General features: G+C 36.6%; 1 protein-coding gene across 5 annotated transcripts in view; it reads left to right on the top strand.

Annotated features, from left to right (window-relative positions):
* UPF2 (UPF2 regulator of nonsense mediated mRNA decay) overlaps window positions 1-17,578 on the top strand; it is a 69,598-nt gene that overhangs the window by 18,322 nt on the left and 33,698 nt on the right. For all 5 annotated transcript variants that reach the window (XM_087764903.1, XM_087764904.1, XM_087764902.1 and 2 more), the window contains 5 exons: window positions 3,675-3,778; window positions 4,312-4,397; window positions 11,454-11,562; window positions 12,835-12,948; window positions 14,155-14,271. In XM_087764903.1, the coding sequence (XP_087621029.1) occupies window positions 3,675-3,778; window positions 4,312-4,397; window positions 11,454-11,562; window positions 12,835-12,948; window positions 14,155-14,271 (530 nt within the window). The remainder of the gene's footprint in view (window positions 1-3,674; window positions 3,779-4,311; window positions 4,398-11,453; window positions 11,563-12,834; window positions 12,949-14,154; window positions 14,272-17,578) is intronic.

Raw genomic sequence — 17,578 nt, 5'->3', positions numbered from 1 at the left:
GGATTTCATTGGCAGAGGGAATAAGTAAATTATAGAGGGGAAAATAGGATAAATAGGGTAGACAGTCCAGTCAGACAGTGGGTACTGCATATCTTCTGTTACTTCTGCATCTCCTCTGTCACTTCTCTTCAGTCTTTCCTCCCCTGTCCAAATACGAGGGAGACAGGGCAGTTTTCCAAAGTGTGTGTTTTTAAAGCAGGTCTGCCCTGGTGTAGCATCTTTCACAGCATTGCAGTGCCTGTTTCTGCACTTTTTTCCTGAAGGTTGGAGTCCATAGTCAGCTAAGTTTAAGATATGACATGTAAAAGGAAAGTTGAAGCAGTTAGTTGAAGAGGTTTGCTTACCAGGAATTCAGCTAATTTATTTTGTTTCTCTATTGTGTTAACTTTGAGTGAATCTTAATTTTCTTATTTTCAATATGCTCAGGGAAGAGAGAGGGAGCAGATAGCACCGGAGCTGAAAATAGTGACGGAAAACATGCTGAAAGAAGTGAGTTTTGAGGTTGTTTTTAAAAAAGAAGATAAAATGTTAAAAAAAAAGCTGTGTGAATGGAGACAGAGATGTTAAGTAAGGAATGGCCAGGGTGGAAGCCATCAAGGGTACTGGGAGCAGGAGGAGTCTGATGTTAATATATATCTAGCACCAGTTTTTGTAAGGTTGGTCAGCAGCAGAGATGATGTGTAGCAGTGAGTATTAAGTCAAGCCTGTTAATTTTGCTACAGTGTTTAGAGAGCTAGCAAAGTTCCTATCAGAAGAGCAAGAATTAAAAAAAGATCTAAAAATACTCATTAAGAAATAGTTTTTGGATTTGGAAGACTTGTGAGACCAGATTCTGAACACATTGCTCAGCGAGGCTTTGATTCAACAAGATGTTTAACATTATGCTTCTGCCTAAGTGTTGTACAGAGAAGGGGGATCCAGCCAACAATTTGCTCACAGTGTTGGTTTGTACCATCTGAATGTGACGGCTCCTGCATGATCAAATTCATTACAGAAGCTCATCTCACAGAGGAATAGCTACTAGCATCACAAAAGCAATTCTGTTATTTCCACTGTCTGGGTGATACTATACAAAGTAGAGTGAAGCTTTCGGGCAGAGTGGATTTTCTAGGAGAGAGCCCTCTGTAAAGTTATAGTTTTGTAAAAATTGAAAAAAGACGTGAACGATGAGGGAGCCAGGGCTTTATCAGAAAGTATGTGTGCAGGGAGAGGGGAAAGCGAATAACCGTTGTTACTGAAGCAGAAGATTGATTGGCACCAATCCTTGCAGGAGAACAACTTCAGTAAGTCCTTAGGGTCTTCTCATACTTTCTTCCTGAATATTGCAGGATTGCATGCATTTCTGGTTAAATGTAAAGGTGTTTAAAAAGAAAAAATAATTTTTCTTTCAGTTTCTAGAATGATCTTACTGCATGATTTGATCCGCACCCAGATAGACTATTACAAATAGTCTAACCGTAATTGTTATACATTACTACTTGTAAATTTTTAAGAAGAGGTAATACAGTTTTAAAATGTAGTGATGATGAAAGACTGGAACTCAAGAGGATCAAAGTGAAAAGCAAGAAATGAACTCATTTTTTGCATGAATTGCATATTTAAAATCGTTGTTTGCCTTAGAGAAGGAAGCTCTGACCATTTCACTTCCTGTCACTGTAAAATTCTTAATTTTCTGTTTTAAGTCCCAAACCTGCTTCAGGTACTACAAAAAAGCCTTTCCTCTTAGAAAGGATCCACCTACTGATGAGAAAGAAATAGATAGAAATATAATGTGAGAATATCTGTAGCCCTCCAGTGAGGGAGAGGACCAGTGAAACAAGAGATATATTTGGGAACTGTTGAAATTGAATGTGATAGCAGGGTCTCTTGAAAGATTGTCTTGAAAAGTGACTGAATTGTCGAAGACTTATTTTTTTAAGTTACTTCAAGAGCATTGAGTCAGTTTGAATAGAAGACTGAGGTGAGACAACTAATGGCTGTAAGGGAAAAAGGGGAAGAAAAGGAGACAGGAAGGTGTGGCTGTAAATATCTAAATGGAAAAATGCATTAAAACAAGATTTGGTAGTAAAATTGTCTGGTTTGAGCTATTGCATGCATCCTAGTGAACTCTAACTTTGAGTATATGGGTGATGAGAGAGTCAGGGTTCCTTAAACTTCATGGTCCTCTTTTGTCAGAGCATCTGGAACTTCTTCCTTTTCTTTTTTCTCCTTTCTTAATGAACCCTTCTCTCTTGTTCTTCTGACTTCTAGTTGCCTGTGCAAGAGAGGAGGCCATCATTTGCTTCAGTCTCTGGCATCTTCAAGATAGGGTAGCTGGTAGTGTTCCTTGGAACAATTCTTAGTGTTTCTCTACTTAAGCTCAACCCCTACCCCCAGCCATCTCCAAAAAAACCCAAGGGAAAAACGTCCTACAGTGTAGCATCTTTGTTTTCTCTTTGCCTTTCACTAACTTGAAAAAGGAACTTCAGTCTTGTATGCTAGTTTAGCCTGTAAAGACAAAGTGACTTTACCAAGTCTTGGGTTATTTTGTGGTTTATTTGGGTGCAATTTCACCACTACCATATTCACCTTTTTGAAGGCTGTCTGTCTCTGCTCTCCTTTCAAATACTTCCTAGGTATTCTTGTTACTGCCGAATATCCTCAAACTGGAAGGAAACGAAACATTATCATGTTCCTTTGTCAGGAAGCAGTGTTCTTTTGTGTTGCTTTGGCCAAGGAAGGGTTCTTCCCAAGCATTTGTGTTATAACTCATTGTTTTGGCTCGTGTTGTGCTCTATAGCACAACTAGACTCTTCTCTAGGACTTAATAAAATCTGGAAAATTTTTGAAGCGTACCACATGTTTTGCAGTTAAAGGGTAACTGTAGGGGGATTGGTCTGGTGAGATCTTCATAGTTGATACCAGAAAATCTGAGTTTCAATGGTAGAGTTGTCCCGCAGTCTTTTGCTTGAGTAGTGTTACTCAATTAGTAGATACAGGTCGCTGTCTCTGCTTCTTATGTTGCAAATTACATGGAAGCATTTGCTTAAAGAACAAGTTGTCACTTGCCTTGCAATTGCTATGTGATCAACCCTCCATCTGCGTTGCTTTATGGTTCTATACCCTGGTTTCTGTACAGCTGAAGGAATTGAGTTGGCCTCTAGCTTTTACATGAAGTGAAAAGATGTCACGGACATACTGGATGAAAGAATGGCCTTAATAAACATTTTTGATCAAAAATTCTATTTCTTCTACAGGGCAAACATACATAAAAGAATAGAATCCACAATTGCATTAAGGTGTTTTGTTGGTGGGTTTTTTTTATTTTCCCCCATGTTTAGGCCTTCTTGTGGTCCTCCTTTTATCACCTAAAGAAATTACCATAGTTTTCTAGGAATATGTATTTGTTGTTACTCCTGACAGTATAAATTAGGAGGTAGGGAACTCCATGAATAGGAAGACATGCTTTAAAGGTGATACTTTTGGCTTTTGTCAGCATAGACAATCAATGGATTTTTTTTTTTTAATTAAAAAATGAAATTTTGTATTCATCTTTATATCCTAGTTTTTTGAATCCATGGATGAATGTTTAACAGCTAAACATTACAAATGCACTGTCTTTGGGGTATGTGATTGTAAATCATTATATTTCATAGCTTAAAGATGTGTGCTGCTTGTTTATTTCACTCTGTTAGAACAAGAGGATGAAGAAGCCAGTACTGGATCTCATTTAAAACTTATAGTAGATGCTTTTCTTCAGCAGCTTCCAAATTGTGTCAACAGAGACCTCATAGACAAGGTATAGTCATAGTTTCCTTTTTTCCCCACTCTTAAAAGCTATAAGGCTAGATCAGATTGATTGGAAATAAAGATTTGAAGCTTTGGAGTCTAGCAGTAGCTGAATTCATTTTTAACCTGGAGGAAATACTTTCTTTTTCTCACTTAGTCAGCCATTGCCCAAATACCAGGTGATATTGGTTTTGTCTGCCCATTCTCTTATGTTTTAGTTTGTTTTAGAAGTAGACTTGGCTTCTTCCTTTTTAATTCCCATCATTCCCTGACCAATTGCTCCCCATCTACCTAAAGCTGCTTTCTTCCTTGTGTTGATCCAAAGAATCAGGTTATATTCCTGTAACTGGACATGTGTTTTAACTATGTCAGTTCTAGACAAAAATGAAGATTTTTTTTTTCTTTACGTTTGTTTTTTAAAGCAGCTTCATGTAACAGGAATAGCTCTGTAAAAGATGCTTTTGAAAAGCATGCTATATTGCTTTAAATAAAAAAAAGCGCTGCATTAAAGGTGAAGTATTATATTGACTTTTCTCTTTATAGGCAGCAATGGATTTTTGCATGAATATGAATACAAAAGCCAACAGAAGAAAACTAGTACGAGCACTTTTCATAGTTCCTAGACAAAGGTAAGAACTAAAGGCGAACAAGCTGGATCCACCCTTTGGTTATTTAACTTAACATACGTATATGTGTTTTAGCTGTTTAAATTCCTGAAGACCAGTGCATGTTTCAAGTTGTATTTGTTTATTCCTGATGTGCACTTCTGGAGTGATCTGTGTTGGAGCACCAAAAAAATATGTAGGATTAATGATCAAGCAATTCACCATAATATTTTGCCATAGCAGTGTAAATTTTTTTAATAATAGATTTCTCTTTTCTAGTACTGTGTGTTTATAGTGGATCTTTTCATGACTTTTTTTAACCATGAAAACAACAACAAAACCTACCTTCTATCAAAAAAGGAGGATGTATCTCATTCAGGAGAACTTGTGGGTTTTTTGTATAAGAACCTATGAATAGTTAGAGCACAATGTAGTTTAGGAAGGAGGATTTCTTGTGATATGTTAATTCTGAATTAGTACATAGCCATTGTAGCCTTTTATCTTCTGGAACAGAGCTGGTTTCAGGCTGGCCAGTTTAGAGAAAGCAAGGGTAAGAGTGTGAGCCTGGCCTCTTCCATCTGTGTAGATCTGTCCAGGTAGAGTTTTCCTATGTCTCCTTGTGTGAGAGTTCCCTGCACTTACAGGAAGAGCCTTGCTTACAGAAATGATTGCAAATATTGAGATAAAGTTGTTAAATTCATTGGAAGAATAATGTATTTCTCTGCACTCTGGTAAACTTGTTCCTTAAATAGGTGCAATTATGAAGGAGTCACTTTTCTTGCTCCACCTTGCCCTGTTTCTCCTGAGAGGTTGTTTTGGTGCTGCTTTTAGTTTCAAATGTTTCATCATCATCTTGGATTTCCTGTTAGAGTTCACACCACTTTGGTTCCATTCTCTTTTAACACTGGGGAAAAACCATGGTTTGTTGAGTGTCTGTTTTGTTTCAAGGCTTGCATAGGCTACTGCATTGAATAAAGACTTCAGTGTTTTGTTTTCCTTATTTTTAATCACTTAGTTCTTGCATTGTGTTTTCAACCTTAATTCTAGGCTATTTCTACATCCCGTCTGTAATAAGCATCTGCTGTGCTAACAACCCTGCTCTTAGTATATAAACTAATGGTTTGTTTGCTGACTGTATGCATTAACCTGATACTAGTTTTGCAATTAGAAGTGCACATGATCTTTCATTCTCTTGTGTATTCTTTTCTCTAAAAATTATAGTTTTGACACCTCAGTCTTTGGAGACCTTGATAGAGGCCTAATTGTGCCTGAAATGTGAATTACTGACAGCAGAGGCAGGCAGTTGAATATCTTCTGTGTTAGATGTAACAAGGTGCTCCTCAGCCCAAATTTATGACGTAGAGGAAATAACCTTTTTATTTGTCAGCCTGGTGGTAATCATGAAATGCATCAAAACACAATTTGGCAGGAACTTTTTCTCACAGCCTAGAACAACTATAGCAATGTAAATCAGCAGGATGACTTGGACTTTTGTCTTCAGCTCTACCATAATAGAGAATTTTCCCTGTTTGTTTGCAAAATGGAAATGGGTTGTTGGCTGTGAACATACAGTAATATTTATACCACTGCCCTGTATTTCTCCCTGGTGCTGTAGACTCCAGATGGCTCAAATTGGTCATTAACTCTTGGAACCTCTTTGAAGATGTGCGATTTCCTTGCATAATCCACTAAAGTGTACTAGATGATAATGACCTAAAGGAACTTGTTGACATTGTACACAGCAAAAGAGGTAGTTCCAAACAAGAGCAACGTATGATGGCTTGTCAGTTCAGCAGTGTGGTTTCATAGATACCATGAAAGCAAAAGTTAAAATTCCTAGTGTATTGTGGTATTAAAAAAAGATGTGTCTTTGATCGGGCTGTACTAGGAACACGGTAAGTTGCTAGAAATGTATACAGTCTCCACGTTGCCGGTGATTTGTTGTCTTCCCAATGGTAGTTCCATTATCCCACAAACTTCTTTTAAAAAGAATAATAATTTTTAAATTGTTAATTTTTCTGTAGGAGCTCAGTAGACTAGTATAGATGGTCTGGTTGGCTCAAGGAGCTGCTATCTTCGTTGCAGTTCTGTTCTCCAATAGTTGGAACTAATACTGAAGCAAATGGCTCAGCTGATCACTGTTGTTCTTTAATTATAAATATTAATTATTCTTACTATTAAGAAATACTAATATTCCACGTACAATTGTTTTTTTAAATACCTTTTTCTGCTCTCTGCTCTGAGACCTACTGGACTAATGAATAGTCCAGCTTCCAGTTGTAAGATCTTCAGTACGGTTGTATGTAGCTGCCTGTTCTTTTGCCTGCATTAGTGATGCCCGTCTCTGGGCTACTGAGCAGGAGAAACAGGATGTTGACCGAGCTTCTTGTTCTGAACCACAACAGTTGCAATGAAAATACCAGCTGAATTGCCCATAGATGCAGATGATTTTGAAGGGCAATCTATCCTAATATTTAAGTTAGCTTTATTACTGCAGTTGCTAAAGGAGCAGTTCTGCTTTCTGTCTTGAAATCAACGTTCTTCACTACGAGGGTGGTGAGGCACTGGAACAGGTTGCCCAGGGAAGCTGTGGATGCCCCATCCCTGCCCCCCACCAAGGTTGGACGGGGCTTTAAGCAACCTGGTCTAGGGGAAGGTGTCCCTGCCCATGGCAGGGGGGGTGGAAGCAGATGGTCTTTAAGGTCCCTTCCAACCCAAACCATTCTATGATTTATAATCCTTGTGGAAACACTCCAGGTGTGTATATGGCACACAGTACTAACAGTTGCTATAAAATGCTACAAATTCATTTAGAAAATTATTTAACACACTGCTTCGAAGCTTTGTATGCTGTGCATTAACAATGTTTTTGCTTCCTGTATCTCTTCACTGAGCCATAATGATCTGTCTTTACCTTCTGTTATTGTTGTCGCATACTAGTTTTTACTAATTCCATGAGTTTCTGCAATAGCTCTTAAGGATACCATGAGAGAAGAAAGCTTGTTGTGGTTATGTTCTTGAGGAGGTTTTTTGGCAGGTTTTTTTTTTTTTTTTTTTTTTTTTTTTTTTTTTTTGGTGAAAGGTTCAGAGGAACAGTGTCCTTATAGGATGTAGATAAAGCAGTGTATTTTCCAGAAGCATCCTTGTGGGATGTAGATAAAGCAGTATATTTTCCAACAGTGTTTAGTCTCCAAGAGTATCAGATAACGCTGTCTAAGTCTAGCTATTATGTTGGCAGCCATAATAAGCTATTTCAATAACAGAGTAAGTTCTGTTTCTTCTCTTGAGAGATCAGTTTTAGGAAATGTGCAGGCACAACAATTTTAGCAAGAAAGTATAAAACTGGTTTCGTGTTTGAGGAGTAATGCAGGCGCTGTAAAGTCAAAGTCATTATGCAGTGTTGCCAGGGAGCTTTCTTGCTCCCATTAGGGTTGGATAGATTGGGACAAATGCAGGATTCTTCAAGACAGAAAACTTAATTTGACAAAAAAAGGACAGTTTTTCCTCAACTAACTATAGATTAGTGTTAGAATGCAAAATCATTGCACTGCTCTGTTGAATACTTACGAATGGATCACATTTACATTTTCAGCTGCGATTTGAACCTCCAACCCAACAGAACAGAAAGCCTTTTAAAAAGATTTTTCAATGGTACTATACAAGTGGCTTTCAGATTTACATTGGAGAATTGATTTAAAACTAAATATTAGCCTTTTAATTCAGGACTATATAGTTTGCACTAAAGCAACAGTGCAGTGATTTAACCCATACTGCTCGCAGCTTTAGGGCATTTATCTGTAAGTCTTTGCTATCTAACTGAATTATCTTCCAGTACAGATGCACATAATTATTTATGTTTAACTGCATACTGCAATTTCATTGAATTTTTTCAACTTTGATATGAGAAATTTGAAATATCTTTTTAGGCCTTCAATTCTAAACAATTCTAGACAAATGCTAAACAGTAAATAGGGGCTGCTGCGGCTCCTGATTTTTTTTTTTTTTTTTTTTTTGCCATTCCCATCTATGGTGATCTACGAAGTTGTAAGTTTACTAACCAAGAGATCTGTTGTTCATCATACGGAAATTTTTAGCATTATCATTGGCTGTTCTTAATTCAGCAGTTAGCTGCTTCTTGAGTGTTAAATAGTTCTGAGCGTTTTAACTCAAAAGTTGTAAACCTCCTATATATCTACCTTCTTTCAGCTCTTTATCCTGAGAATCCTCAGAGCAATGTCCTTTTTGTTCAATTGAACTTGACTTACCAGTGTTTCAGTGGTGTGTCTCATTTGAGGATAAAATTGAGGGATGTGCTTGAGATAAGGAGTTTATGCCAGTGCTAAGAAGCAAAAGCAAAAAGTGCTTATCTGAGAGCATGCCAATTCCACAGCATCATTCTCTTCCCACTGAGCAGTGTGGGTGGCAGTTTGTACCTGTTCAGGCCCTGCATTTATCAGGATTATGATTATGCTTGTGAGGCAGGAGTTCTTGCTCTGTTGCTTCATTCTTTAAGCTGTCTTTCTGGTAGAATCCCAGTTAACAAATGTACAAAATACTTCACTCTTTCTGGGTATAAAACTTTGGATGTACCTGTTCTAGAGAGATTGCAATTAGGACTTTAATTGAGCAAAGTTGGGTTGTTTTTGGTTTTTTTTGTGGTTTGTTTGGGTTTTTTTTTGTTTTTTTTTTTTTTTTTAAATAAACTAATGTTTTAATTTGTGCAAAAAAAGACATGCTCTTAGATATTTCATTGAAGTGCAGTCCATGTGATCCAGAGATCCAGAGTTGACTAGATTTCAATCCAAGGTATGTGGTCAAAATGACAATGGTCAGAAGTAGTGGTTATTCACTATGGTAGTTTGTATCAGGGTGCTTAACATAGGCTTCAGAGACTGACTCATTCCTGATGCTAGATCTTGCTTCATAATGTGGAAGAGCAGGAAGAGAAAGCAATACTGTGGGTTTTGTGGGTTTTTTAGTTAATTTCTGCCCCCCTTCTCAAGAAGAAGAAATGCCTTTGGAGAAAACAAAAAACGTAGTTAGATGAGCCTTAATGCAGGTACCAGTAGATGGTGCCACTGATACTGCAATCTCTCCAGTCTGAACAGGAATTTTTGTCTCCCTTGTGAGAAAGGGAATGGATTCAGCCTCTGGTTGCCAATTTCCCAGTAATTGACTCAAGGCTTTTCCTTATTATATTTCACCTATTTAGAAATACCCAGTCTTAGTATTCTTCCCCATGAAGAAACTTTTTGTGTTCTGTGAGGGAATAACAACAATGTGCTCTAAGACTTTAATTTTCCCCCAGGTATGTTCACTTTACAGACATGAAATTATTATCTCTCAGCAGGCAGGTACTTGTTCAGACCAGAATAAAACTTTCTGCTATTTGTGTTAAAAGAGATGCCTTACAGAAATCCCCTCAATTAAAATATGCACCTTCAATCCAGCCACAGTCCTTTTTTAGTTTAGCTTTTGTATGTGTGCATGAAGTAATGAGACTTTCACTTCTTCTCTGAGAGTTAATGGCTAAATGCTTAATAACATTGTAGTAATTTGCTGTGGCTAGTCATCCTTGACTGTGTGTTCCAGCAAGCTTGAAAAATGTAAATACTGCTTCAGTTATTGATTAACAAGAGAGAATAAAAACTTTTAAATAGGTAACCAGGATATCTGCAATGTTTCACCAGGAGTTTTATGTAGTATCAGGAGACTGCTTAGCTTTCCCTCTTTCAGGTAGTATATTCTGATGCTCTAATCCGCAATTTAAATACATAATTATCCCTCTTTCTGTGAGTGGATATTAAAGATCTTGGAAATGTGCTCTAGTGACATAGCAGTAGAAAGGAGAGGGGAGGCAGTCGTGTATGCTTTGTTTTGGGGTTTTTGTCTTGATGGTCTTCCAGTTTTACTTTGTGCCGGGGCAAGCTCTATGTATCGACTGCTTTTAGATTTTTTCGGCAGCATCTCTTTGGTTTTTTCCTTTTTTTTTTTTTTTTTTTTTCCTTTTCCCTAGCAGTAGGGAAAACCTTAGTCCTTCTTAAAGTATAAACTCAAGATCCATTTTTCCCATACAGGCAATTTCTCACTTGAAGCATGCAAATTTAAGATGTTTCTCTCCACTTAAAACAGTAGGCTTGTTCTGCAGTTCATCTGTTTAACTTACGTTCTGAATATAAACGAAAAATACTTTCTTCAGCTTGTTAAACGACATTATGAGGCCTCAGAGTGCAGTTGGTTTCTCTGCCTTTAAAAGTGATACATGCACATTTATGCAAAGCAGCTGTGTTATATTCTGTGTCCTGTCTCACGATGCCACAAACCAGGTTTAAGGGCATTTATCCCATTTTTACAACCAGACAGTCTTTAATGGCAAGAAACAAAGTACAAACCAAGGAAAACACAAATTGCCCTCCAGAATTCCCTAAGGGAAACATGCGATACTATGAAATGAGTATGAAGGCATGTAATCAAGGAAAGAGAAAAGAAAATAAGGGAAGTTCTATAGAAAATTTTGAAATATTACCATTTGTGGGAGTACTAGCTGAGTTTTGGGGAAAAGCGTTGCCACATCACATCTGCTGAGCTTTGTTTTATGTAATAACTACTACGTTCATTTAGAAGTTCACTGCCTTAGAAATAAAGATGTTCTTACCTTCCTGGTTATGTCTGCTGCTACTCAAAAAAAACAAAAAAAATGCAATAACAAATGGAGTTGTCTGTAAGAATTTTTTCATTTTGCATATTGAGAGGAATCCAGATTTTGTTTGTATCTAGTAATTTCTTAAAGGTCGAATTCCGTAGTTAAGATGGTGTTTGGCATTTCACCTAAGGCAGTAGCTTTGAAAGGAAATTAACTGTGAAGGATTCCAATAGGATGTAGTAGTATTCCTTCTTGTATTGTTATTTTTAAATGATATTGCAGTCTGAAGCGTGAGCCCCTCAAATTGCATGTACATAGTTCTGTCAGTATATGCACATTCATTCCTTTCACAAGTAAAACGGTACCCATACTTGTAGACATAAATACATTTTTGTCTATAGATTAGTTATCTATTTTATCATCTGCTTTGTTTTCAGGTTGGATTTGCTACCATTTTATGCAAGACTGGTTGCCACATTGCATCCCTGTATGTCTGATGTAGCAGAGGATCTTTGTTCCATGCTGAAAGGGGATTTCAGATTTCATGTATGTTTTATTGATTTTGGTTTTTGCATTCAAATTAACCTATCTGATAATAGTCATCCTTTGGGGAATAAAATAATGCTTGATATTATGTAGATGATAACTCTTAAATTCAGTGAGTGTTTTTCTGTCATCTGAGCGGATTTGTTCTAGAATACTAGCTTTGTACATTTAAAAAGATTTTTTTTTTTACAACTTACCATATATGTTCGCATATATAATATTAAAATGAACTGTACAACAGCTAGAACAAAAGTTGCAAAAATTAGAAACTGTGCTCTAGCTGTAAGTGTTAAGAGTTTTCTGTAAATTAATAACTTGCATTTAAAATGAGAACTGACCTATTCTAACAACACATTCCCCGCTACAAGGTTACTGTTGTAATATAGTGGTTACTATTGTAACGTAGTGCTTAATTCAAATTATTTTTTACAGTTTTCATCAACCAAAATTTCCTATTCTTCACAAATGTATCTTTCAGTTTTGTTTCTTCCACTTTGTTATAAATTTTGTAATCAAATTGGTTATGGTGCACAGTGATGATTCCTTCACTGTTTTCTGAGTTTTATAGCAGTTTATGGATTTCATTTTTTTTATTTCCTAATATTGACATGAAAAATGTGTATGAATTGCTCCGGCTTACTTAAGTCTTAACTATATGAAGTTAACTGTTCTCAGGAAAAGCTATTTCTGTTGGAAAGAAATACGATTTTGTGTTTTCTGGATTATGTTTAGACATAGATACAAATTTGTACTTTGTTAGTAAAGTTATGCTGGATGTCAGTAAATTAAAAAGAAAGAAGAAGAAAAAAAAACTCTGCACTTTATTAAACCTGACTTGAAAAAGCTGTCAATGTTTAATATTTCCTTAGGGACTATGCAAGTGGGGTCCTATTCATATAGAGACTACTTATTGATTCTAAAAATATAGAATTCTGTAGAATCTAGAATACTTAACCACTACTTCACTGTGGCAAAGGTGGGGTGGCCACGTTGGTGTGTGTCTATAACTGTAGGTAAGTTAGAGGACTTAGGTTTTTTGGGGGGCAGCAGGATGGGGAAAGAAATTCAAAAGCTTCTGAAGAAACAAGGTAGTAGAGAGACTTCTAGGAAACCTGGTGATAGGTAAAGGTAGAGCATAAGGAACCAAACAAATATCAAATACTTCTGAATTCCCGAGTTTATTAAGCACGTTTGGGTCAAAGTCATTTATAAGAGGTAGGTATTTTTGAGGGCCTAAAATCAAATGTGGGTGGTTCTTTTTTTTTTTTTTAGGTGAGAAAAAAGGACCAGATCAACATTGAAACAAAGAATAAAACTGTGAGATTTATTGGTGAGCTTACCAAGTTTAAGATGTTCTCAAAAAACGATACTCTCCACTGTTTAAAGGTTAGTGTTGTGATAGTCCTGTTCTACTGTATATGCTAATACTGTATCCCCAGCCTCCAGCCTATTCCCCTTCATATATCTATTGCCGATGTTATCCATTAATCCATTGCTTATGATGTTTTAAGCCCTGATGTCTGTTGCTACTGTGCACGAGGAGACTTTTATAGCTGTTCTAGAAGTTAAATGGTTTAATTTTGCTAATGGTAGGAATATATTAAGATAAACTTCCACCTTTGGACATAACCAAATTGCTAATAATTTTCTTTGTAACGCAAATGTAGACATTGCTACTTATCTGCTGTATCTTGCAAAACGAAGTAAGCTTTTCTTTCCGTTATGTTGATGTCAAGTCATCTTTTTACAGAGAAAATAATAGTAAGGGGGAGGGGTTAGAGGCAGAAAGCTTTTCAGTGATGGAAGGAGATGCTTATATGCCATCTTAGCAGGTGTTTTTGTTTGCTGAGGAACAAAATAAATCTTTGGAAAGCATTCATCTCTGGCTGTATTATCTCAGTTTGCATGCTGATAAACATTCAAACTTATCTTTGATGTCAATTCCCAAATTAAAAATGGGTTTTAAAAATAAAAGTGCCTTTTATAAAAGGTGATTGAAGACTTAACATGGGTTAAGATTGCTTCCTCTAGGAATAGTTTCTATTCATTGACCCATTAGGCATCGAAGCTGAATTCTTAAAAATTATAGGCACTCGATCATTTTTCTTCTCTCATTTATAAAATATTGTAAAATGCAAAGCTCTGTTAATTTTTAGTTGTTGCTTAACTTAATCAATACAATTAAATTTGATGTGCTTTGAGGTTATTGTGTCCCTGTGCGAGATTGTTTGGTAGTTTTCCAGTCTAGCAGCAGGAATTTTAAAGCAGATAACAGAGTTGAAAAGGGGTATGGGAGAGATTATAGTGTTTGTTTTAATATTGTAGGTGGGTTTTTTTGCTAGGCTTAGGAGGCATCCTGGTGTTAGGTTTCTGGAGCCTAAATTTGCGGTCTAGACTGTTCTTATAATGCTTTTTCAAATGAGCTTAATATTTTGAATTTTGTTAACATCTGATCAATGAAATCAATTTGCATTTTTTTCTTAAAGAATATGAAACACCACAATAGTGTAGAGTCTAGGAGATATAACTTACTGTTTTCTGCAGTTGAAAAAGATGTTTAATATGCTGTGTTTTTATATAAATATATATCAGATGCTTCTGTCAGACTTTTCTCATCACCATATTGAAATGGCATGTACTCTGCTGGAAACCTGTGGAAGATTCCTCTTTAGATCACCAGAATCTCACCTAAGAACCAGTGTTCTTTTGGTAAGAGAAAACTCATCGTCTTATGGGGGAGGGTGTCGTGTACTGAATTAAACCAATTACTTCTTTTATTTCCTGGCTTTGTGGTGCGGTCTGACCATAACAATGATTGTGACTAATATCTTAATTATCAGTTACAACGTTCGAGCACTACTTAAGTGAAAACTTTCATTAAGTTTTGTCTTGAATGCTCAGGGAGGGTAACGTTCTTGATTCTTTATTAAAACCAGACACAAGTATGGGAGGAGAATGAACCAGTTTTCCTGAAATCTTGCCTCCTCGTTGTGGAATGGGGTTGAGATGGACTGGTGTTACATATGTTCAAGTCCTAGGCTGCTTTGGCACTATCGGCCTTTGTAGTCCTACGGACTTGTACCATCTTCTTATTTATAGCCTGTCCAGTGTTGTCTTAGCTCTGAGATTGCACCTCCTCTGAGAATAGCTTTCTGAAAGTATTCTGGAGACCAGCAATTGACCTATAAATCTGTTCATGACTTAAAAGAAAATGTAAACAAAGAATTAAATTTCTGAAGCAAAAAGCTATTGCTTTTGAACTACATATAATTCGGAGATAGGGCAAAAACAGAGGATGAGATTGGAAGAATGTAGTAGCTGTACCTGAACGTGCCTGAGATACTACTTGAGGGGAGAAATGGTAGTGAATGGAACCAGAGATGATAAGATATTTCGACTGGAGCTGAAGACAGTTGTGAAAGAGGTGGTTTCTGTGCCCTGTGCCTCAAGCTGCGCCAGGGGAAGTTTCGGTTGGGTATTAGGAAAAACTTCTTCACCAAAAGGGCAGTCAGGCACTGGAACAGGCTGCCCAGGGAAGTGGTTGAGTTCCCATCCCGGGAGGTATTTAAAAGACGGGTAGACGTGGTGCTCAAGTTTGTGGTTTAGTGGTGGACTTGGCAGTGCTGGGTTAACGGTTGGACTCGATGATCTTAAGGGTCTTTTCTAACCTTAACGATTCTATGATCTGGGGTTCCAAACTTGAAGAAAAAGTTTATGAAGACACTAGAGGAAGGGGTTTTAGAACTAGAGATTGGTAATTAAGGTAAGAGTAGAATTGGTATCCATAAGTCTAGATAAGTACTGGCAAAGATTTAAAAATAGCAAGGATTAGCTTTGGGTCTTTTTTAGTGTATGAGTTTGAGCCCTGAATAATATGTTTACTGGCTTGAGAGACAATCCTAAAACTCTGTGTCCAAGGCAAGAGACTGAGTCAAACATGGTTGAAGAAGTCCTTCAAAGATAGATACTAGCAATAGGAAATTACATTAAATTAAAAGCAATTTAAGCAGATACAGACCAGCTACTAGACCATGTTGTTGTATTAGAATTCTGACTAGATGTTTTAAAGTTCCCTTCAAATCCATGCACTGCAGGAAGAATATAGACATGCATATCTGCAGTAAAGAAAGTAGTGTCTGCGTTTGGGGGAGAAAGGGGACGTAGCATGCCCTTCTGGAAGGGAGCAGTTGAAGTGTTTGGAATCTCTTTCTAGAGGCACAGCTCTTAAGCTGTGGAATATCGTTGTCTCTGCTGTATTTATCTCCTTTCTTATCAAAGCAGAGGCTTAGACTTGGCAGGTCTTTCTCTTGAATCTGTAGCCTCCCTTCTCATGCTGTAGAGTTAATGGAGAAGCAGTTGTTATGTACGTTGGTATATTGTTGTACAATTTCTTTTCCACAAAATGCCGTTTTTTTCTGAACCTCTTTGAATGTCATAGCGTTTGTTGCAGTGGTGTAGTCACAAGAGGAAAGAGATGGACAAGTTAACTGCAAGGTCTTGACTCGTGCTTTTTGTTGCAGTGTACTTTGTATCTTGAAAGGTTTGAATGGAAGTTTTCTAAAGGTTTGCCAGCTGATGTTTTATTGTTAAATATATTCCTTTCCATAATCAAGTATTTTTTCCCCTGAAAACACTGTTCCATTATCTTTAAAAAACACTTTACTCATTGCTACTATTTTATTGTAGTTAATAAAAATTCAAGAAGTCAATAAAAAATTAAATACCTTTACCAGAACTGCTTTTTGTAACTGACTGCTTTTAGTCTTACGCACTACAAAAATGCTGATTGTTAGCGGTATTGCTGAAATCTGCTGGATGAATGCTAAACATGACTTAACTGTGAAGTGTAAGACAAACCCCAAACACTGTTTCAATAACTGAGGCTTAAAGCCTCACAAGGTTTTGGATAAGTAGTCTTTTCTTCTGCATTGAGGAACTAGAAGATAGAGATGGCAAATAAGTTTGGAATATCTATTGATTAAGATGTAAAATAAGCTAAATAGATTTATATTCTACAGCCATCTTAATAGCTGCATCTTCTAATGTTGCCCTATAGAAACTGTAGAGATTAATTTTGACTTAAATAATATTATACAAATTGGATCATAGTCTTATAGTACCAGTTAGTGTTAACTGTAGAAAAGATTACTCCCAAAGCAAGCTAATTAGGATCTTGTGGTATAAATCTAAGTAAATGTAAAGCTGATCTTATCAATGACTCTTATGGGTACAATTAAGGTCTGTTGATCTTCCAAATAATTATTGGTCTTAATCTTTACCGCTGACGATATGTTGTGTAATAAGATGCCAAACAGGCTGTATGTCTCCTATTAAAGACAGCATTGCTTTGTCCTGGTGTGGAAGAACATCATAGTTAAAAATGGATTTTAAAAGTAATTAAGGGAAAATTAATTATTAAGAAGTAAAGGGTTCTGTAAGAGTGCTGCAAACTTAGCAGCACTAAGTGACTTATTCTGGAGATACATTTAATGATCACGTTTTGGTGTTGTAGAACTACTGTCATGTTTTGCAAATTATTTGAAGATTCTTCTTTTATCAGGGCAATGTTTATTTCTGTTACTCATTCTTCTTGGCAAGTCTTTAAAATTCAGTGTCCTTTCTGTAATTTAAAATATTAATGTAAAACTAACTTGGCTTTAGGATTGGTCTGTTGATAAATGGATTATTTGAATTGGTGCTTTGGAAGGAAGATCAGCATTATTTTGATCTATGTTTCTGTAGCATAATCATGTTGTTATGCTGTTGTGGTCTTGTTAAAAGAATATCTGAAGTTTTGGTATTAAAAGACTTCTGATGCATTTTTAATCTTTTAACTTAGACAATTGTGTCAAATTGTCTTTTTAAGCTTCAGGGCAAGATCACTTGTACTTATAAACCTCTGGAACTGAAGCTACATGGGTGGCTTATTTCTCGGGGTGACTCCTCTTACAGGTGGAGTTGAAACTGTGGGAGAACACAGAGGCTGTGACAAAGTAATTGTAGTTAGAATGAGACT

The sequence above is a fragment of the Nipponia nippon genome, unplaced genomic scaffold (assembly GCF_047370975.1).
Source record: "Nipponia nippon isolate SJK-2023a ecotype South Korea unplaced genomic scaffold, ASM4737097v1 scaffold_3, whole genome shotgun sequence".
Classification (NCBI taxonomy): Eukaryota; Metazoa; Chordata; class Aves; order Pelecaniformes; family Threskiornithidae; genus Nipponia; species Nipponia nippon.
The sequence above is the reverse complement of the archived record's forward strand: the minus strand, read 5'-3'. Positions and strand labels throughout refer to the sequence as shown.